Source organism: Heptranchias perlo, chromosome 13 (assembly GCF_035084215.1).
Source record: "Heptranchias perlo isolate sHepPer1 chromosome 13, sHepPer1.hap1, whole genome shotgun sequence".
Taxonomy (NCBI): domain Eukaryota; kingdom Metazoa; phylum Chordata; class Chondrichthyes; order Hexanchiformes; family Hexanchidae; genus Heptranchias; species Heptranchias perlo.
This window is the reverse complement of record NC_090337.1, coordinates 21,175,344-21,196,996: the sequence shown is the minus strand read 5'-3', so window position 1 is coordinate 21,196,996 and position 21,653 is coordinate 21,175,344. Positions and strand designations below refer to the sequence as shown.

The 21,653-nt window shown below is 42.7% G+C and overlaps 1 protein-coding gene across 1 annotated transcript in view; it reads left to right on the top strand.

Annotated features, from left to right (window-relative positions):
* The first annotated feature begins 768 nt into the window (after positions 1 to 768).
* The window catches only part of acadvl (acyl-CoA dehydrogenase very long chain), a 71,119-nt gene continuing 50,234 nt past the window's right edge, over positions 769 to 21,653 (top strand). The window contains exons 1-3 of the mRNA XM_067995741.1: positions 769 to 779; positions 3,300 to 3,369; positions 9,868 to 9,940. Coding sequence (XP_067851842.1) covers positions 769 to 779; positions 3,300 to 3,369; positions 9,868 to 9,940 — 154 coding nt within the window. The remainder of the gene's footprint in view (positions 780 to 3,299; positions 3,370 to 9,867; positions 9,941 to 21,653) is intronic.

The window sequence follows — 21,653 nt, the reverse complement described above, 5'->3', positions numbered from 1 at the left end:
GCAATTCTGTGTGAGGCAAGAGGAAACAATCAGCTGGAAATCCCCTTCTTGATCTTGATGTCAGATTGGCAGTCTGACAGCAGGAAGGATGTCAAGGCCTTAGAGAGGGTGCAGAACAGATTTACTAGAATGGTGCCAGGGATGAGGGACTTCAGTTATGTGGAGAGAGTGGACAAGCTGGGGTTGTTCTCTTTCGAACAGAGAAGGTTTAAGGGGAGATTTAATAGAGGTGTTCAATATCATAAACGGTTTTGACAGTGTAAATAAGGAAAAACTTTTTCCAGTGGTAGAAGGGTCGCTAAACAGAGGACACAGATTTAAGGTGATTGGCAAAAGAGCCAGAGGCGATATGTGGAAACATTTTTTCATGCAGTGAGTTGTTATGATCTGGAATGCACTGCCTGAAAGGATGGTGGAAGCAGATTCAGTAGTAACTTTCAAAAGGGAACTGGATAAATACTTGAAGGGAGAAAATTTACAGGGCTATGGGGAAAGAGCAGGGGAGTGGGACTAATTGGATAGCTCTTTCAAAGAGCCGGTACAGGCACGATGGGCCTCCTGTGCTGTACCTACTATGATCAGCATATGGAAGCTGATCCTATGCCTATGAATGATGACACTGACCAGCAGCATGTACACGAGGAAGATGAGGGAGGAAGGATATAATCCTTGGGGAATTCTGGAGGTGATGGCGTAGGGGTGGGAAGAAAAGACATTGCTGGAAATGCACCGGACACATTTGGAAAGGTAGGAGTGGAACCATACAAGATGAAACACAGGTAAAGCATCAAATAAGCAATTGTTCCTAGTATTGAACAGACACGCAGAAGGAAAGCAGCAGAGAGAGACAGAAGCGAAGAACCAAAGAGACAGAAAGGACAGAGTAGAAGGAAACACACAAGGGAAGGAATTGAGAGGGATAAAGATGGGACAGTGAAAGCAACATAAAAAGGGAAAGAAGAGAGAAACACAGAACTGAAGAAAAGAAAGAGGGACACACACAGAGAAGGGGAAGAGAGAAACACAGGAGTGAAAGTGAGGGAGAAAGACACCAAAGGGAAGATTTTTTTTTTCTCCCAAATTTACCCATTTCCATATTCTTTGTTGTGGAGGCATGAGTTGATTGTTTTAAAAAAAATTGAGAACATTGATTTTGCTTGTTTGTTGACAAAGATGATCTGTTGCACGTGTGATATGTGGGCTAAAAATATAAAATTACAGTATATTTTTGCTGCAGAGCTTTCATGCTTTTGCTTCAACAAAATGAGATGTGTCCACCCTGGTATGGTGCACAATCCCTGTTCACATTAACATTGCTTCATGTGTCATACTTTTTACGTCAACATTTATAATGAGAAAACCATGGGGGTAATTTTCATCTTCACTGTCTGAGCATGAAGAGGGGGAGACAGTGAATGATTTGATGTGATTGAGGATATCAAAGGCAGAAGTGAGGAAGCAGTTTAGCAGGTCAACAGCAGCAGAGTTACTGTGATGCTTCTAGGCTCACGCATGATGAATGACCACTTAGGCTAGTTGCTGGTGTCTGTGAATGTGTCCCTAGCAGGAGTTGGTTCCTTTAGGAGAGGAGTGAGTAAATTAATTTCCAATAAAAGGGAAGGAAATCTAGAGGAAGGAAGTATTCTCTCCATGTCTGCATTTAAAAAAATATATAATCCGTAGAATTTTAAAACACGTTAAACTTCTTATCCCAATGCAGTCTCCTTTGCTCTGGACTTATCTCATTGCTGTTTGTGGGATTTTGCTGTGTGCAAATTGGCTGCCGCGTTTCCCTAATGTAACAACAGTAACTACACTTCAAAAGTATTTCCTTGGTTGAGAAGCACTTTAGGATGTCCCGAGGTTATTGAAGGCACTGTATCAATGCAAGTTCATTCTTTCCTGTTATTTCCTCATAATTCCTCAACACTGATGGGAAGGGGATCTTTGTCCCAGAGTGGCTCCATTTATCTTATCGGGGATTGCAGCTTTGGAGTTGGAAGCTGATGCAGAGCCACTCAGTATCAGGAAAATGCTACTTGCAAAGTTTGTAGCACAGATTGGTGCATATGTTATATATTTACTTCTATTTTGTTTTTAAAAGCTGTTAAGTGCGATGGTTTGTGAAGGACTACACCAGAAAACATTTGATGTTACTATACAACAGCATTGCCAAGAAGTAACAGATGTTTGTCTCATGGCTGCTCTTCAAAAAGTAATTCACTGTGTAAACTACTTTGACTTGTTTCAATAGGAAAGTTATTTTGTGAATGCAAGTATTATTGTCATATTTTAAGGAATCGTATACTATTGGAAATGCACCTGAGATACTCTCTTCATAATGAATTAGAATTGGGTATTTGTCATGCAGCAGATAGGCTCATGAATTTATTTATCCCTAAGTTGAGACCATCTGCTTGGCTGCCTTGGCATCCTGCTGTGCCTCGCCTCCTATTCTTCATGTATCTACTGCCTCAGAGTGACATTATCTGTAAGCATGGAATCAGCTTCTATATGTATGCTGACAACACCGAGCTTTACCTCTACACAACAAAGCCAAACATTATGACTGTTGCTGAGCTGTGTAACAGCCAGTTCAACATTAAGTCAAGGACTGTCTAGAACTTCGTTCAGCTAAGCCTTGACTGAACTGAAGCTATCCCACTTGACTGTTACCAGAAACTCCCCACCTTGGACCAGATTAGTTATACACACCTTCGTTGGAAAACAGATACAAGCACATACACTGCAAAAGTAAGAAAACCTAATTTAGCAGTAAAATTAACTATTGTATGTAATAAATAACACCAGACACATATCAGTAATTTATTTCCAAGGTAGCCTTTTCTATTTAAATTTTCAGCTAGTAAATTATTTCCTTTCCCTTTACAGGCAGATGCCAAAGTGTTTGCTCAACATTTCATCACTTGGCACAGTTCAAATCAGAATGGGGATTGAACAGCACTGTCCCCACTCTGACTCTGAGCATTTCTGCTTCAATACTCAGTGTCACTGCACTATGCCATGGGTGTGGGAAGTTAAGACCAGAAACCAGTCAGAAGATTGGGATCTCAGGTGGATAAACCTAAAACAAATTAAGTATACAAAACCAATTAATTGGATTATTACTTTGTAATTTATTGAGAACATTATTGTCATGGCCTGCTTTAAAATCAGTTGTCTTTAAATAGTGAAGTTTGGTGTAAAATATCAAAATATATCTGTAAAGTTATAGAGTGTATCTGTGCAATACTGATGGTTTTCTGATATTCTCTATATATTGCGTTCCTTTTTTTCAGTAGTATTTTACCTGGAAAGTTTGTTCCAACCTTCCAGTTTAATGCCCACTATGCAAGTGAAATAAGAAAGGTGAGCCAAACCGTTGAAACTATGAGAGCTTTATATATAAATGTTCATTTTTATATTATAAATAAAAGAGGTCACAGAATTGTACAAGTTTTCTTTGGACTGTATTACCTTATCTGATGATCAAAATGTTCAGTTACTATTGAGTCTGGATTCATCCTTGCTGATGTCCATGGTCTCCTTGCTGCCAATTCAAATTCCTCATCCTCTGGTCTCATCACACCGTACCTCTGCAACCCCCTTTAGCATTATGTCCCAATCCATCACTTTGGTTCTTTGTCTCTGAACTCCTGCGTATTGTCCCTACTCCCTTTGATCCACTCAACCCCACCACTAGTGACAGACCCTTTAGCATCTCTGCCACACTGTTTGGAGTTCACTCCCTAAACCTATCTGCCTTGCGACTTCTTTCCCTGCCTCCTCAAAACCTATCTTTTCAACCAAGTATTTGGTCATCTCTCTTACCTTTTAAAAACATAGAAACATAGAAAATAGGAGCAAGAGTAGGCCATTCAAAATTATCATGGCTGATCGTCTAACTCAGCACCCTGTTCCCGCTTTTTCCCCATAATCCCTTGATCCCTTTAGCATTAAGAAATATATTTATCTCCTTCTTGAATACATCTAATGACTTGGCCTCCACTGCCTTCTGTGGTAGAGAATTCCACAGGTTCACCACTGTCTGCGTGAAGAAATTTCTCCTCATCTCGGTTCTAAATGGCATACCCCGTATCCTGAGACTGTGACCCCTGGTTCTGGATTCCCCAGCCATCGGGAACATCCTCCCTGCATCTAGTCTGACTAGTCCTGTTAGAATTTTATATGTTTCAGTGAGATCACCTCTCATTCTTCTAAACTCTAGTGAATATAGGCCTAGTCGACCCAATCTCTCCTCATACGTCAGTCCTGCCATCCCAGGAATCAGTCTGGTAAACCTTCGTTGCACTCCCTCCATGGCAAGGACATCCTTCCCCAGATAAGGAGACCAAAACTGCACACAATACTCCAGATGTGGTCTCACCAAGGCCCCGTACAACTGCAGTAAGACATCCCTGCTCCTGTACTCAAATCCTCTTGCAGTCAAGGCCAACATACCATTCGCCTTCCTAACTGCTTGCTGTACCTGAATGCTCGCTTTCAGCGACTGGTGTACAAGGACACCCAGGTCTCGTTGCACCTCCGCTTTTCCCAATCTATCATCGTTCAGATAATAATTTGCCTTTCTGTTTTTACAACCAAAGTGAATAACCTCACATTTATCCACGTTATACTGCATCTGCCATGTTCTTGCCCACTCACCCAACTTGTCTAAATCACATTGGAGCCTCTTTGCATCCTCCTCACAGCTCACATTCCACCCCAGCTTTGTGTCATCTGCAAACTTGGAAATGTTACATTTAGTTCCCTCATCCAAATCATTGATATATATTGTAAATAGCTGCCACCCGGAAAAGGAACCGTTTGTTCCTACTCTGTTTCCTGGTCTGTCAACCAATTCTCAATCCATGCCAGTATATTCCCCCCAATCCCATGTGCTTTAATTTTCCACACTAACCTCTTGTGTGGGACCTTATCAAAAGCCTTCTGAAAATCCAAATACACCACATCCACTGGTTCTCCCCTATCTATTCTACTAGTTACATCCTCAAAAAACTCCAGTAAATTTGTTAAGCATGATTTCCCTTTCATAAACCCATGCTGACTTTGTCCAATCCCATTAATGCCCTCCAAGTGTTCTGTTATCACATCTTTTATAATAGACTCCAGCATTTTCCCCACTACTGGTCTGTAATTTCCTGTTTTTTCTCTCCCTCCTTTTTTAAATAGTGGGGTTATATTTGCCCCCCTCCAATCTGTAGGAACTGTTCCAGAGTCTATAGAATTTTGGAAGATGATCACCAATGCATCCACTATTTCCAGGGCCACTTCCTTTAGATTATTAGGCCCTGGGGATTTGTCAGCCTTTAGCCCCATTAATTTCCCTAGCACTTTTTTTTTTACTAATACTGGTTTCCTTCAGTTCCTCCCTCTCACTAGACCCTTGGTTCCCTAACATTTCTGGGAGGTTATTTGTGTTCTCCTTTGTGAAGACAGATCCAAAGTATGTGTTTAATTGTTCTGCCATTTCTTTGTTCCCCATTACTGGCTGTAAGGGACCTACATTTGTCTTCACTAATCTTTTTCTCTTGACATATTTATAGAAGCTTTTACAGTCAGTTTTTATGTTTCCTGCTAGTTTACTCTCATACTCTATTTTTTTCCTCTTAATCAATCTCTTTGTCCTCCTTTGCTGAATTCTAAACTGCTCCCAATCCTCAGGCTTGACGCTTTTCTGGCAATTTTATATGTCTCCTCTTTGGATCTAATACTATCCCTAATTTCTTTTTAAGCCACGATTGTGCCACCTTTCCTGTTTTATTTTTGCGCCAGACAGGAATGAATAATTGTTGTAATTCCTGCACACGTTCTTTAAATATTAGTCATTGCCAATCCATTGTCATCCCTTTTAGTAAAGTTCCCCAATTTATCATAGCCAACTCGTACCTCATACTTTCGTAATTTCCTTTATTTAGATTCAGGACCCTAGTTTCGGATTCAACTACTTCACTCTCCATCTTAATGAAGAATTCTATCATATTATGGTCACTCTTCCCTAAGGGACCCCGCACAAAAAGATTGTTAATTAATCCTTTCTCATTGCACAATACCCAGTCGTGGATCGCCTGTTCTCTACTTGGTTCCTCAACGTATTGGTCTAGAAAACCATCATGTACACACTCCAGGAATTCCTCCCCTATAGTATTAATGCCAATTTGGTTTGACCAATCTATACGTAGATTAAAGTCACTCATGATTATAGTTGTACCCTTCTTGTATGCGTCTCTAATTTCCTGTTTAATGTCCTCCCCTACATCTCCACGACTGTTTGGGGGCCTATAGACAACCGCCACCAACGTTTTCTGCCCCTTGGTGTTTCTTAGCTCCACCCATACAGATTGCACATTGTGATTTTCCGAGCCAATATCCTTCCTCACTATTGAATTGATTTCCTCCTTTACTAACAACGCTAACCCACCTCCTTTCCCTTTTTGCCTGTCCTTCCTAAAATATTGAATACCCCTGGATGTTCAATTCCCATCCTTGGTCACCCTGCAGCCATGTCTCTGTAATCGCAACCATATCATAACCGTTAATATCTATCTGCGCTGTTAATTCGTCTACCTTATTGCGAATGCTCCGCACATTAAGACACAATGCCTTTAAACTTGTCTTTTTAAGATTGCTAGTCATCTTAGTTTTATTTTGCACTATGGCCCTATTTGTTTTTCGCCCTTGTTTTCTTTGCCTTCCACTATTGCTTCTTCCCTTTCTGTCTTTTGTTTCTATCCTTGTTTCCCCCTCCTCTGACTCCCTGCTCAGGTTCCCATCCCCTGCCATTCTAATTTAAACCTTCCCCAACAGCACTAGCAAACACCCCCGCGAGGACATCGGTCCTGGTCCTGCTCGGGTGTGACGCGTCCCGCTTGTACAGGTCCCACCTTCCCCAGGACCGGTCCCAATGTCCCAGGAATCTAAATCCCTCCCTCCTTCACCATCCCTGCAGTCACGCATTCATCTGGTCTATTCTCCTGTTCCTATACTCACCAGCACCTGGCACTGGTAGTAATCCTGAGATCACTACCTTTGATATCCTGCTTTTTAATTTATCTCCTAACTCCTTAAATTCACCTTGCAGGACCTCATCCCTTTTTTTTTTTACCTATGTCGTTGGTACCGATATGGACCACGACTACTGGCTGTTCACCCTCCCCCTCCAGAATGCCCTGCAGCCGCTCCGTGACATCCTTGACCCTAGCACCAGGGAGGCAACATACCATCCTGGAGTCACATTTGCGGCCGCAGAAACGCCTATCTGTTCCCCTTACAATTGAATCCCCTATCACTATAGCCCTGCCACTCTTATTCCTCCCCTCCTGTGCAGCAGAGCCACCCGTGGTGCCATGAACTTGGCTCTTGCTGCTTTCCCCTGATAAGCCATCTCCCCCAACAGTGTCCAAAGCGGTATATCTGTTTGAGAGGGAGATGGCCCCAGGGGACTCCTGCTCTACCCGCCTAGTCCTTTTACTCTGCCTGGCAGTCACCCATTTCCTTTCTGCCTGCGTAATCTTTACCTGCGATGTGACCACCTCACTGAACGTGCTACCCACGATAATCTCAGCACCGCGGATGCTTCACAGTGAATCCACCCGCAGCTCCAGCTCCGAAATGCAGTTAGTCAGTAGCTGCAGGTGGACACGCTCCTGCACACATGGTCGCCAGGGACACCTGTAGTGTCCATGACTTCCCACATAGTGCAGGAGGAGCATATCACGGGTGCGAGCTCTGCTGCCATGACTTGCCTTAGATTTACACTGCGTTCACCTCTCGGACACTCTTCCCGCTGTCTGGACTCTCCTTTTACACTGCGTTCACCTCTCAGACTCTCTTCCCGCTCTTGGAACTCTCCTTTTATACTAGGCTCACCTTTCGGACTCTCCTTTTACACTGTGCTCACCTCTTGGACTCCTTTTACTACTTCTTATTGCTTGTTTTTCTCCAATGGGGCATTTACTATGTTAAATGCACTATATAAATGCAAGTTGTTGTTGTTGAATGCTATCAATAATTCAGGAATTTGAACACAGTGTATATTTCCTGTGAAAATGTCTGAGCCAGTATCGCAGTGTTACTCCTGTATTTCCCCAGTAATATTCAAAAGCCTTCTGCACATGGTGGTTTGTATTTTTTAATAGCTACAATCCTTTGGCAAGTCCTTTTTGAATGCAGCGTGATTCACCTATTTGCTTTATGGTAATGTTGAGGATTGCAAAACATTCCCATTTTTTGCACACAGTGTCAGAATCAGTTAGTCTCAGATCGGGCACAGTATGACAGCTGCAGGATAAATTACTTTCTCTTGTGTCCGAACAGTATTATTCAGTTCAAACTCTACTGCCCCACTAGGAATGTTTCCATTCCTCACACCAGACATCCTGAGTGAGATTGCCAATTTTTGTCAATTTTGTTGAATAGTGAGCAATTTTGAGCTGTACACTTGAGAATGCCTTCATTTATTGTATTAGGGACACTTGTATCTGGCAGACAGAGGAGACTTCCATCTCATCATTCGGAGCTGGATTTGAACTTTTCTTCTGGAACAGAAAGGGCAATGTTCCAATGCGTTGAACCATCTCGGCTCCCTCTGAATTTCCCTTTGATAGCACAGCTGAGATTGGGAATTTGCCATGCAGGGAGTCATGAGTGTGAGATCAGCTTTGTTGGAACCATCAACTGCAGTGCACCAGCCTGTCTCCACCAAGCCTCCCTGTTCTTGAGAACTTTATATGAATCATAAAGAAAAATCCTAATTCGTTGTGCTTCTCTAATGAGAACTTTATATGAATCATAATTAGAGAAACCCAACCAATTAGGATTTTGTGTAACTGCTTCCACGGAGATTTGAAAAACTGTGGGTCCTTTAGTGACTTATCAGATGCAGCTGCGTCTTATCAAATGTGTGTAGTAGGTGTTTATGACAGTTCGTTCCTGTGCCTGAATACATGACCATTTCTGAAATATAGTAGTATGGAAAATGGCAACCCTGGCCCCCACCCGGCCACCCTGGCCCCCACCCGGCCTCATCGGCCACCCTGGCCCCCACCCGGCCTCATCGGCCACCCTGGCCCCCACCCGGCCTCATCGGCCACCCTGGCCCCCACCCGGCCTCATCGGTCACCCTGGTGTCCACCTGCCGTCTACCGCCATTGTCACAATTTGATACAATTAGTTTTGCAAGTTAGATATAGGGATTGGAACATCTTAAGTGATGTCATAAGATTAATACTGGGGAAATAATTTACAGAATTAGCTATTGTGTTTTTATTTTGGTGTCCTATTCAGTTACTTTTCCCTGTTGAAAGCACAATTTTATTTTCTGCAAACTGGTTACAAAAATAAGCTTTTTGTAAGTTTTGTGCTCATCGAGTGATGAAAACCTTTCATTTCGGGCATTTGGCGAGTCATCCAGTAGCCTCTCCAAGTGAAATTTGCAACTTGGCGCCAATTACGGCCAAATTAAAGGCAATCTTTGTGTGTGTGTTTGTTATTAAGAACTGTGTTGAGACTGTCCAAACTCATTTCACATGGAACCCTTGGAGCCCACAAAGGAAGCTTTTCATCCTATTAGTAAAGGCTGAAATGAAACCCAGCTTCTAAAAGCGAAAGTGTTTAACCAACCACACCAGCCAGTTCTTCCTCAGAAATAGTATCACAAATCACAAATGATAATGCAGTTGAAATTATTGGTAGAATATTGAGGTAATTCTAGATCTGAAAAGTAATAATGCAACTTGATATTTAATTGTTTATATACCGATAAAAAGTTATATAGCTCCTCCAAGTTCTAAAAGAGAAATATTCCTGGGTGTTTTGTTTAAGTAATGTGATTATCTTCCTCTGTAGGAGTCAGTATCCTTTGGTGTAAACATTTTTAAGGGCAAGATCAGCACTGAACAAGTTTTTCCCTATCCATCAGGTGAGCAGTTTAGTAAAGTGGGAAAGAGGGCATGTTTATGAATTCTTTTCTGATTATTCCCTAAATGTATAAACTTGTACAGATGTCCAATGACACATACAGGGACGTTCTGAAAACTGCCAGTCATACTATTTTGAGATGGTCGGAGCTGAAATATATACTTGGCACTTAAGGCTCGATTTAACTGGATTCCCTGTTATTATTAAAACTCCCTAAACCCCCTCCCACCGTGGATTAGAGCTGTTTGTGTTTGATTCTATTGAGAACTCTTTTCTGATATGATCTTGGAAATCTAGGACAGCACCCTATGATTCTCAGATTACCTGTCGGTGAGTTAATAAAAGCACTTGTTAACTTCATTACCTACTTGTGTCTAAAAGAGTTTTTAAAAGTATATGAATGAATAGCCTTTTATAAAAGCAAGGTGAGCTTTTGAAAATCATCCTCTCTTGTGTGACTTAGTTTTGTTTTGTTAATTTTGATTAAAAAGTTATCTCCATTTGTTTCTTCTGCCTTCAAGTACCCCTACCCCTCATGTATCCTGATTGACAAAAGTAGATAAGAACTTGTAGTCAAGCCTCTTCCAATGTCAGTCTATAACTGGCCATGTATGTGAGTAGCCTATAATGACTTGCTACCTGCTTATTTTCTCTTTCACTTGCTGAAGATTCTCTCACTCACATTTATATTTGCTCAGTATCTTCAGGTTGGTTGAGGTTGTGGACTGACAATGTGGGAATCATGGATGCAAATCCATAGTCTGTAAGAGAGTGGCAGGGAGACATTATTGTATTTATCACTGTGATATATCATAGTATCATAGTATGGTACAGCACAGGAGGGGACCCATTTGGCCCAGCAAGCCTGTTCCAGCTCTTTGAAAGAGCTATCCAATTAGTCCCACTATACTGCTCTTTCCCCATAGCCCCGTAAATTTTTTCCCTTCAAGTATTTATCCAATTCCCTTTTGAAAGTTTCTATTGAATCTGCTTCCACCACCCTTTCAGCAGCGCATTCCAGATCATTACAACTCTCTACGTTAAAAAAATGTTTCCTCATTTCGCCTCTGGCTCTTTTGCCGATCACCTTAAATCTGTGTCCTCTGATTACTGACCCTTCTGCCTTTGGAAACAGTTTTTCCTCATTTACTCTGTCAAAACTATTCATGATTTTGAACACCTCTATCAAATCTCCCCTTAACCTTCACTGTTCTAAGGAGAACAACCCCAGCTTCTCCAGTCTCTCCACATAACTGAAGTCCCTCATCCCTGGTACCATTCTAGTAAATCTCTTCTGCACCCTCTCTAAGGCCTTGACATCCTTCCTAAAGTGTGGGGCCCAGAAATGACATTATACTCTAGCTGAGGCCTAACCAGTGTTTTATAAAGGTTTAGCATAAAATCCTTGCTTTTATACTCTATGCCTCTATTAATAAAGCCCAGGATTTTTAACAGCCTTCTCAACCTGTCTTGCCACCTTCAAAGATTTGTGTACATACACCCCCAGGTCCCTCTGTTCCTGCACTCCCTTTAAAATTGTACCATTTCATTTATATTACCTCTCCTCATTCGTCCCACCAAAATGAATTACTCTACACTTCTCTGTGTTAAATTTCATCAGCCATGTGTCTGCCCATTTCACCAGTCTGTCTATGTCCTCCTGAAGTCTATTACTATCCTCCACGTTGTTTACTACATTTCCGAGTTTAGTGTCATCTGCAAACTTTGAAATTATATCCTGTATACCCAAGTACAGGTCATTAATATATATCAAAAGGAGCTGTGGACCTAATTGTAATAAATTGGATAGCCAGGTGGTGAAGGATAGAATACCAGCCTGGTCTTCAGTTGCTTCCAAGCCTTTATTCACAGAGGTCAACATTGCCCTCACCACACCCTCAATAAGCTCTTATAAATGGATACAAGAGACTCCCCAATTGATACGCACCACCTGAATACAATTAACACTAATTGATATAAATCATATGGATACAATTCAGATTCCCCTCTCTCTAAATAAAAAAAAACTTTATGGATACAACAGAAGCAAAAATTTCAAACTTCAAAACTTTCATACTCTTTACAACTTATACAAAGCATTACATTGTGAGGCAACCCTTCTCCACGACCCCAAATAATTTCTTTGTACATGTACTTATTTTAGTAAAACAATCCGACAGTTGATGGCTTGAATCCACCCATTCAATTTTAGAGATTCCCTTTCTCTCCAGCATTTGTTTCAAGCCAGCGAGGTCAATCCGTAATCTTTTCTCACTCACATTTTTCGTAGAGTGTACATTATCCCACGATGAACGATTGTTTACATAACATTCAATGGGTATACTATCTTCAGTACTCCAATTGTACAGGATATCACTCAAAATATTTGCTATATGGAATCCCATATCCACTGCATTGACAAGAGCCAGTGTTTCAGCAGCCAGAGTACTTTTAACAACCCTTTTCATTTTCTTAGCTTCCCAAGCTAAAGGAAAACATTTCCCATTCTCACCCATAAGAAACAGTATGAAACCAGCTGCACTAGAAGACCTATCAGGAAGATTAGCATGTGAAGCATCACTAAAGATAACTAGCTTCATTTTCTTGGGGTCACCTAAGGATGGGAACTTAAGTATGCATTTATCGATATTTAATTTCTGTAACTTTTTTTGCCCGTAAAACATTCTCTACTATAGGGTGTTTCATTGAAGTACTTAACCCCAACACATCAAAACTAGCATCTGGTCTAGTCTGAGTGCACAACCAGTTCAATTGACCAATCAAGCTTTGTAATTGCTCTGCCTATTCTTTAGATATAACATCACCTTTCCGTGATGACCTAGTACGATTCACTGGGATGGGAGAAACATTCTCTAAATAGGACAATTGATTTAAAGTTATACCAGACCCACTTTGCTTAATATCTAATCCAATATATTTAAAAGCCCCACAGGCCTGACTCCCAATTTTAAATTCTACCCTAATCTTATTAATGACGAAGTTCTCAAATTCCGCAGTACCACCCCATAAGAAATCAACATGCATCATTAAGATGCCTGAAAGTTTTGCATTAAGGTACCAATAAAACATTGCAGGATCTGATTTTAGTTGAACACAACCTATTTCCAACAAAACAGATCTCACCGAAAAATACCATAGCCTGGAAGCATCATTCAAGCCATAGACCCATTTGTTTAGTTTCCAGAGTTTTCCTTCCACATCTGCTGGCTCTTTAGGCGGTTTCTTAGAAACACTTCTCTGAAAAGTATCACCCTTCAGAAATGCAGCTTTTATGTCACTTGCCCTACACTCCCATGAATATGTTGCCAAAAGAGCCAAAAAGATTTTTAAGATTACCTTTCCAGCAGTTGGACGATCCACTCGAACATCTGTATCACCCAGTTTCTCTTCAAAACCCCTAGCTACCAACCTCGCTTTAGCCTTATAAGTCCCATCTGCAAGGACTTTTTCAGTATAAATCCATCTATGCAACAAAGCTGGTTGACCCTTATCTGTTACCTCAGAATAAACTCCAAATTCTTTCCAACCATCTAACTCCCTTTGTTTTGCCTCCCTTACCCTCGAGTTTATTGGCAGCCACCAAAACTTTACGATCATGAGGACTTCTGCTTCTAGTTCTGTTATGTGACTGTTCTGTGGTTTTTGTTTCATTGTCTGACCTAGTCAAGCTATGTCTTCTACTTCCACTTCTATGGGGCCGATTTTTGGATCGGGGGCGGGGTGGCTCCGAAAATTGTGGAATCCTGAAGCGGGTTCGGAACCAATTAAAGCCGGCGGGATGATAATTTACATTGTTATTTAGGCAGCTGAGGTTCTTGACGGACCTCTTTGACTGGAGATTTTAGCAGGGGTGCAATTTTGAAGGATCCTCAGCACGTTTCCCGTGCTGTGGGAAACACTCCCTGTTGGAGCAGACGTGTTTCAGTCAGCAGCCAGTGGGAAATACAAAGGATTATTTGACAGTTGGGGGGAAAACCTCATTTATTGCAGCAGGGCACTCTGTCACCTCAGACAAAGTTTTGGCTGCAACACCTTTGTCTTTCCACTCAAAATTATTAATTTATCCAAAACTCTGCTGTGCAAACACATTTACCTACTTTGCGGACCCCCTCAAACTCACACGGACAGGTTGGGGGGTGCGCCATAGCTGCATTCATCACTTCATCCGAGGACGAAAAACATCACCAGCCTCACCAGGCACGCCGTCCACCTCCGCCATGTGGAGCGCCACAACACAGTGCTGTGCCACAGGCACCTGCACAACAGCAGGGAGGGCAACAACAGAGAGAGCAGGAGACACTACCCTCGCCACAGGGTCTACAAGCCAAGGCTCAGCTTCCTGGACCCCTCTGAGGAGCAGTGCATAGGGAGGCTCAGAATCAGTCGCCAGGTAGTTGCGGACGTCTGCAGCCTCCTTCATGCCGAGCTGCTCCTGGATGGACCGAGTAGCATCTTCTTACCTGTTGCTGTCAAAGTCACCACTGCCCTCAACTTCTTCACCTTCGGCTCCTTCCAGGGTGCCACCGGGCACATCGCCGGGGTCTCTCAGTCGCCTGCACACAAATGCATAAGGCAGGTCACCGACGGCTTGTTTCGCAGGGCTTTGCACTATATTCACTTCCCCATGGATGACCTCAGCCAGACGGAGAGGGCAGTGGGATTCCTCACTGTGGCTGGCTTCCCATGGGTGCAGGGTGTAATCGATGGCACCCATATAGCAATGCGAGCACCTCCATTTGAGCCAGGACTGTTCATCAACAGGGAAGGCCTTTCACTCCATCAAAACTCAGCTCATCTGTGACCACCGCAAGAGATTCCTTCAAGTGTGCGCCAGATACCCTGGCAGCTGCCACGATTCCTTCATCCTCCATACTTGGAGTCACATCTAAAGCATATAATGATTTTTCCTTGGGCATTCCTGGAATTCATTCACCTGTTATCACTGTCCCAATTTTGTCTTCTGTTAATAAACTGGATTTGCTGTACCTGCTTTCATCACCAATCTGGCTGCTTTTAATCTTGCTGTCATATTGACGCCTGCGTCCGGTCTCTTGAAAATTTTGAAATCTGGTCTGGCGCCTGCGTTTAGTATCTGGAACATTGTGAAACCTGGTAACAATCGAATCTTTTATTCTTTGTGTCACACGGAAGGCCTCATTTGTTCCATGAAGGCTGAAGGGAATGACTGTTTCCCCAGGAATTTTTTTAAGATGGCAGACATTTGATCCAACAGAGTATCCTTTTCCGAGAACTAGACGCCAGTTAGAACCAGTTGCCTGTCCATAGGAGACACCTTAGTACAATCTAGTAATTTAAAAGCTAGTACCGATCCAGGGATTCCCTTGAACTTTGTTAACCTTTTGTCCAATTCGTTAAAGTCCATGATATAGTCTTCCAATGAATGACAGTCTGTTTTCCGAAATCTATCAAATGCTGACCAGGCCTCATAGGCACTTAATAGGTCATCTTTCTTGTAGATTTGATCCAGGAATTCTATTAGAAAGGTAAAACCTTCATTATTATCCAAGAGATCTGCATTCATTTCAGAAAATACCTTACTTCTGATTTTACTTCGTTCAGGAAGCGACAACGTCGAGGCCATGCCATGTTTTCTCTATGGCAGAGTAGTAACCCGTGTCCGCATATCAATCTCATTCTTTCACCGGTCATACGGTTCAAACTCCAAGAACGTTGGAAAGAAATCGTTCTTCGACGATTTAAACTTGCTTTCTGCCATTTTTCACAATGGCCACTAGGCTTTCAAGAACAAAAAAAAATCGTAGTTTCCAACCTCCACCTTTAGGCAACCATTCTCTGCTACCGTGTAATAAATTGGATAGCCAGGTGGTGAAGGATAGAATACTAGAGCTTGGTCTTCAGTTGCTTCCAAGCCTTTATTCACAGACAACAACATTACCCTCACCTCATCCTCGATAAGCTCTCGTATAAATGGATACAAGAGAACCCCCAATTGATATGCACCACCTGAATACAATTAACACTAATTGATATAAATCATATGGTTACAATTAACACTAATACTGACCCCTGGGGAACACCACTGTATACTTCCCTCCAGTCTGAAAAACAACTGTTCACCACTATGCTCTGTTTTCTGTTGATTAGCCAATTTTGTTTCCACGCTGCCTCTGTCCCTTTAATCCCATGGGCTTTAATTTTGCTAACAAGTCTATTATGTGGTACTTTATCAAATGCCTTTTGAAAGTCTATACATACATCAACCGCACTACCCTCATCAACCCTCTCCGTTACTTCATCAAAGAACTCAAGCAAGTTAGTCAAACATGATTTGCCTTTAGCAAATCTGTGCTGACTTTTATTTATTAGCCCATTTATGGAGAGTATTGCATGTTTTCCATAACTATCAATGATGGTGCAGAACATATTGTTCATTGTCTGTGTTGTCAGGCAGATAGGGAGCTAGGAAATTACTCTTATCAGCATGTTTTGCTGTGTAAAGAAAAGATCGATGCTTGCAGATTTCACAGGCACTATCATATTGCACAATAAACGTTTTAAGTGTAATGGTTGTTCTGGTGTGCTCCTATCGTTAAAGGGCAATGTCATTGTGGTAAAGTGCCTTGCAAGCATTCTTCTCATCCGATTTAAAGTTATTTCATTTGCGAAAAGCAAATGCAAGTGAGCGCATTGCTGTTTACATTTGACATCAGGGGCCCAATATTAGGAGGGCGGCGGGTTGGCAGCGGGGGGTTGACCGGGTGCGTGGGTAACGCGCCCAGTGAAATCGAGGTGCTCCGCACACGATCGCAGCTTGATGGAAGGTACTTACCTTTGCTTCCAGGTTTCGCGCTGGAAAGCTGCGCAGCAGGCTGTCAGCTGGAGGAGCCCTATTTAAAGGGGCAGTCTTCCACTGACTGATGCTGCAGAAAATAGGTAAAATTACAGCATGGAGCAGCCCAGGGGGAAGGCTGCTCCCAGGTTTAATGATGCCTCACTCCAGGTCTTATTGGATGGGGTGAGGAGGAGGGGGAGGACAGAGATCTTCTCCCCGGCGGGCGGGAGGAAGTGGCCTGCCTCTGCCACCAAGAAGGCCTGGCTCGAGGTGGCAGAGGAGGTCACCAGCACCACCAACATATCGCGCACCTGCATACAGTGCAGGAGGCGCTTCAATGACCTAAGTAAGTCAGCCGAAGTGAGTACACTTACTCATTCCCCTACACTCCGTCTGCCACATCACCGCCCCCACCCCACATCTCCTTCTGCACTGCCAACACTACTCTATCACATCACTCCTCACACCCACTCAAAGCTCATCCTCATCTTACCTGCACTTACTCACCTCGCCAGTACTCATCCCACCATTACCACTCAACCCAATCCTCATACAATCTCATGGCTCTATCTCATACTCACCCTTTCATGCATCTCTTTCACGGTCAGCCTCACTCAACCTGCCACTACCTGTGCTGCAGCCACAGGGCATGCATCACATATGTGCAGTAGGAAGCGTAAGGCAAACGTGTCGTGAGCATGAAGGGGATGCACAAGGGTGTTTAAGGGTTTGTCATGCTTTTTACTTATATTTAATTTCTGATCAACTCACATTACATATTATATTGTCACCACTACTGCCACGTCTTTGCGAATCTTGTCTGGTTTGTGCAATAATGCCCTTTCCTGAGGATCGCTATGAAGACCCACAACTGATGCCACCCATTGTGTCAATGCAGAGTGGGTGTGGGTGTATTTGCAGGGCTCTTTTGTGCTGACGACTGAGAGATGTCGGCGATGTCCTCGATGGCACCCTGGAAGGACGTGAAGGAGAAGTTGTTGAAGGCGGTGGTGACTTTGACAGCGACAGGTAAGAAGATGGTGCTCGGGCCAGCCGGGAGCAGCTCGGCATGAAGGAGGCTGCAGATGTCCACGACTACATGTCGAGTGACTCTGAGCCTCCGTGTGCACTGCTGCTCAGAGAGGTCCAGGAAGCTGAGCCTCCGTCTGTCGACCCTGTGGCGAGGGTAGTGCCTTCTGCGACGCATCTCTCTCTGCGGTTGCCCTCCCTCCTGCTGTGCAGGTGGATGTGTCACAGCACTGTGTTGTGGAGCTCCACGTGTCAGAGGTGGACGGCATGGCCGGCGAGGCTGGTGATGCTGTTCATCCTCCGAGGAGGTCATGACTGCAGCTACAGCAGCCCCCATCCAGAAGATGTACATTTGAGGGGGTCCGCAAGGTGGGTAAATGTATCTGGACACCGGGGTCAGTGTGCAAGTTGGTGAATTTTATTGTTAGGAGGAGGGTGGTGGAGGCCAAACTTTGTCCAAAGTGGCCTCCTGCAATGAGTGAGGGTCTCCCCCCCCCCCCCCCCCCCACCCCACCTGTCAAATGGACCTTTGCAGCTGCCACAGGCTGATGGCTGCAACACGTCCATTTCAACTGGGAGTGTTTCCCCCAGTACGGGAAACAGTCCCAGTTGACTTGAAAATCCTACCCCTCCTAAAATATCAGGTCAATCAGGTCTGTAAACGACCTGAAGTACCTAGTTAATTACCTTTAAGTGGCATCGAGTCCCACATGCGGGGGCTGTGCACGCGGAACCCGGAAGTGGGCGCGTTGGAGCCGGGCTCCGGACCCACCCCGGGAATCCCCGATTTTTGGAGCCCCCCCGCCACGAATGCACCCGCTCGGGGGTGTGAAAATCCAACCCCAGAAATGTAATATTTTTATCCTGTGTTTTGTAGAAGTGTTCGAGTTGTGAGCTTGGATACGACTGACTAAAACAGAGGCATTGACATCAGGACTGTGGCGTATTCTTCTCATGTTATTTTTTTAAACTTGAGTTCTGATGAGCTTTGATCAATGTTGCATGTTTTTGAAGTCCAAGAGTTTAAAGACTCTTGGAGATTTGTACAACAGATTTGATACAGATTTGACACTACATTATCTCAAGCCAAACCAAAAGCAGCGATCAACCAGTTTGGGAACCAAAGGACTAAATGATTCAAACAGCTAAATTTCCAATTATTCCCATGTGAAACCTTCCATTTGTTGATTGGGCACTTAAGCCACTGCGCACTGATAGTACAGAGGAAGGATGGTTGTGTTGCCACTGTTTAAGCTTTCAATGTTTTTTTTTCATAAGTTGTTTTTAAACTGATAGGGCAAGATATGGAAATGGGAAGGAGGAGGAATTCCATCAGGGAACATTGACAAAGGGCTCTGATTATTTTTGGTTTTGGTTTTCTTGTGAAACGACACCATCTGTCATTATGAAACGAATCAGGTGTGAAAATGTTACTATTTTAAAAATTATTATTCTGCCTGTCCGTATCTGAAATGAGGATTCCCATGCTTCTTTCCGCCTTTTTTGACTGTGGTCTGTGATGGATAATCATCATCCCTGCCTCTGCTTTTACTTCACCTGCACTGCTGCTGACACTCTTATCTATGCTTTTGCCACTTTTAGATTCAATTTCTCAAATACTCTCTTTACCAGTCTCCCATCCTCCACCCTGCTTAAACTCCAACTCATCCAAAACTCAACCACTCATATTGTACCCCTCACTAAATCCTACTAGCTTATCACCCCCATGCTCACTGATTTGCAGCAGTTGTGTATTCCATAACTCATTGAATTTAAAATTCTTGCTCCTATCATCATATCCCTCACTGGCCTTGCCCCACCCTAATGCTGCAACCTCCTTGAGCCTTATATCTCTGTTGCATTCTTTGGTCCTTCTACTCTGAACTTCTGTGCGTCCTCCCCTCCTTTCACCCACCATTGGTGATGAAGCCTTCAGCTATCTTGGCCCTATTCTTTGAAACTCCTTCCTAAACCTCTTCACCTCTTTACTTCTCCGCCTTTAAAAACTGCATTGAAATCCATTCTTTTGACCAATTTTTTAGTCACCTCTGCTAATCTCTTTTTTCCCCCTATGTAGACCACCTTAGGACACATTTTCTACATTAAATATGCTATATGAATACAAATTGCTGCTGTAAATTAAATGGCAAACAACTATTCTGCTCACATTGGATCCACGGAAAAATTTCAATGTGCCAATCTGAAAGAGTATTACATGGGCTGTGCCTCGAGCTGGAAAATTACCAAAACTTAAGTCCTCTTCCTGCAGGCTGAGTCCTATTTTTCCACAACTCTGCCCCAGGAGATCATAAACAAGACAATCACCAGCCTTTCAAAATATTATAATAAACTCCAAGCCACCTCTGCTGCTCATGCCCAGTCACCATCATGTCCTGACTCTGCCTTCCCCTGTTAGGCCTGCACCTACCTACTAAGGAGCGACTTCAACCCTGCTTAAATGTAAAGCTACATAACGGTACATAACCTTTCGCTTACCAATCTTTGATATTTTTGGTGTTTCTGACTCTACATGGTATATTTCCGCAGTGTATAAATTTAAAGAAAAATTATTTTACTCGTCATTATAATCGGGAGTTTAGTAAAAAAAAAATATCCCTACATTTATCACAATTCCTTTGGAAATGTCAAATTTACATATAACGCAAATGCCGTGTGATTTTACTTGTACCGTAACTTATTCAACAAAGTAAATTATGAGTGCTATTTAACATATATACTATGACTAATCCAGATAGGTAAACTTTGCTGAAGACAATAAATTTCTTAAACAATTCTGAACTTCCAGAGACAATGCACTGATGTTGGTTCCTATAGGCACCCAACTAAAATATTTTATACCGTTTATTTAACACCTGTAACTTAACACATAGAATTAATTGTAAACTGCATTTTTCCAAATTGTAATCTTCATAACTGAAAAACTGCTTGATTCAATGATAGCCTAATATGTCATAAACCATGAGATGAGCAGTTTGTAATCATCATCTAAGCCAGAGATTAGCCAGAAATTATTGGCTTGAAATCACTCCAGGCTGCTTATATTTTTAAGATCTGAGATTTCTCTCTGCAATATTTTAATGACTCTGTTAACCCAGTTCTTTTAAATGGTTTAATACCTCTGCTAAAATAGCGGCGAGGGGAATTTTAAATGCTTTAATGGTAGTATCACTAGTGACGCATGGCATAATTTCACAACCTATCAGTCAGTGTTATCGTATTTTTAGTCTGCTTTTATACTGCAGTAGTTGTCAACAACAACTTACATTTTAAAATAGTAACAAATCCCAAAGCACTTCACAGGGGTGTAATTTAAAAAAATGGACACAGAGCCAAAAGCTTGGCCAAAGAGGTTTTAATGAGAATTTTAAATGAGGAAAGGTGGGAGATAATTCCAGAATGTGGGGTTAGGCGACTGAAGGCATGATGGCTAATGAAGGGAAAGTGGACATACAAGAGTTCAGTGTGAGAAGAATGGAGAGTTCAGATAGTGGTGAATTGCAGGGCTGGGGGAGATAACAGAGATGAGGAGGGGCAAGAGCATGAAGGGATTTAAACACAAGGATGAGAATTTTAAAATTGCAGCATTGGGGGACCAGGGGTAAATTTAGGTCACACAGGACAAGGGTGACAGGAGAATGGGACTTGATGCAGTATAGCTTATGGACAGCAGAGTTTTGGATGAACTAAAGTTGAGAGGGTGGGAGGGTGGCCAAGAGAGTATTGGAATAGTTGAGTCTAGAGATGACAAAGGTATTGATGAGGATTTCAGCAGCAAATAGGCTGAGGTAGGGGCTAGGTGTCTGGTGTTATGGATGTGGAAGTCGGAAGT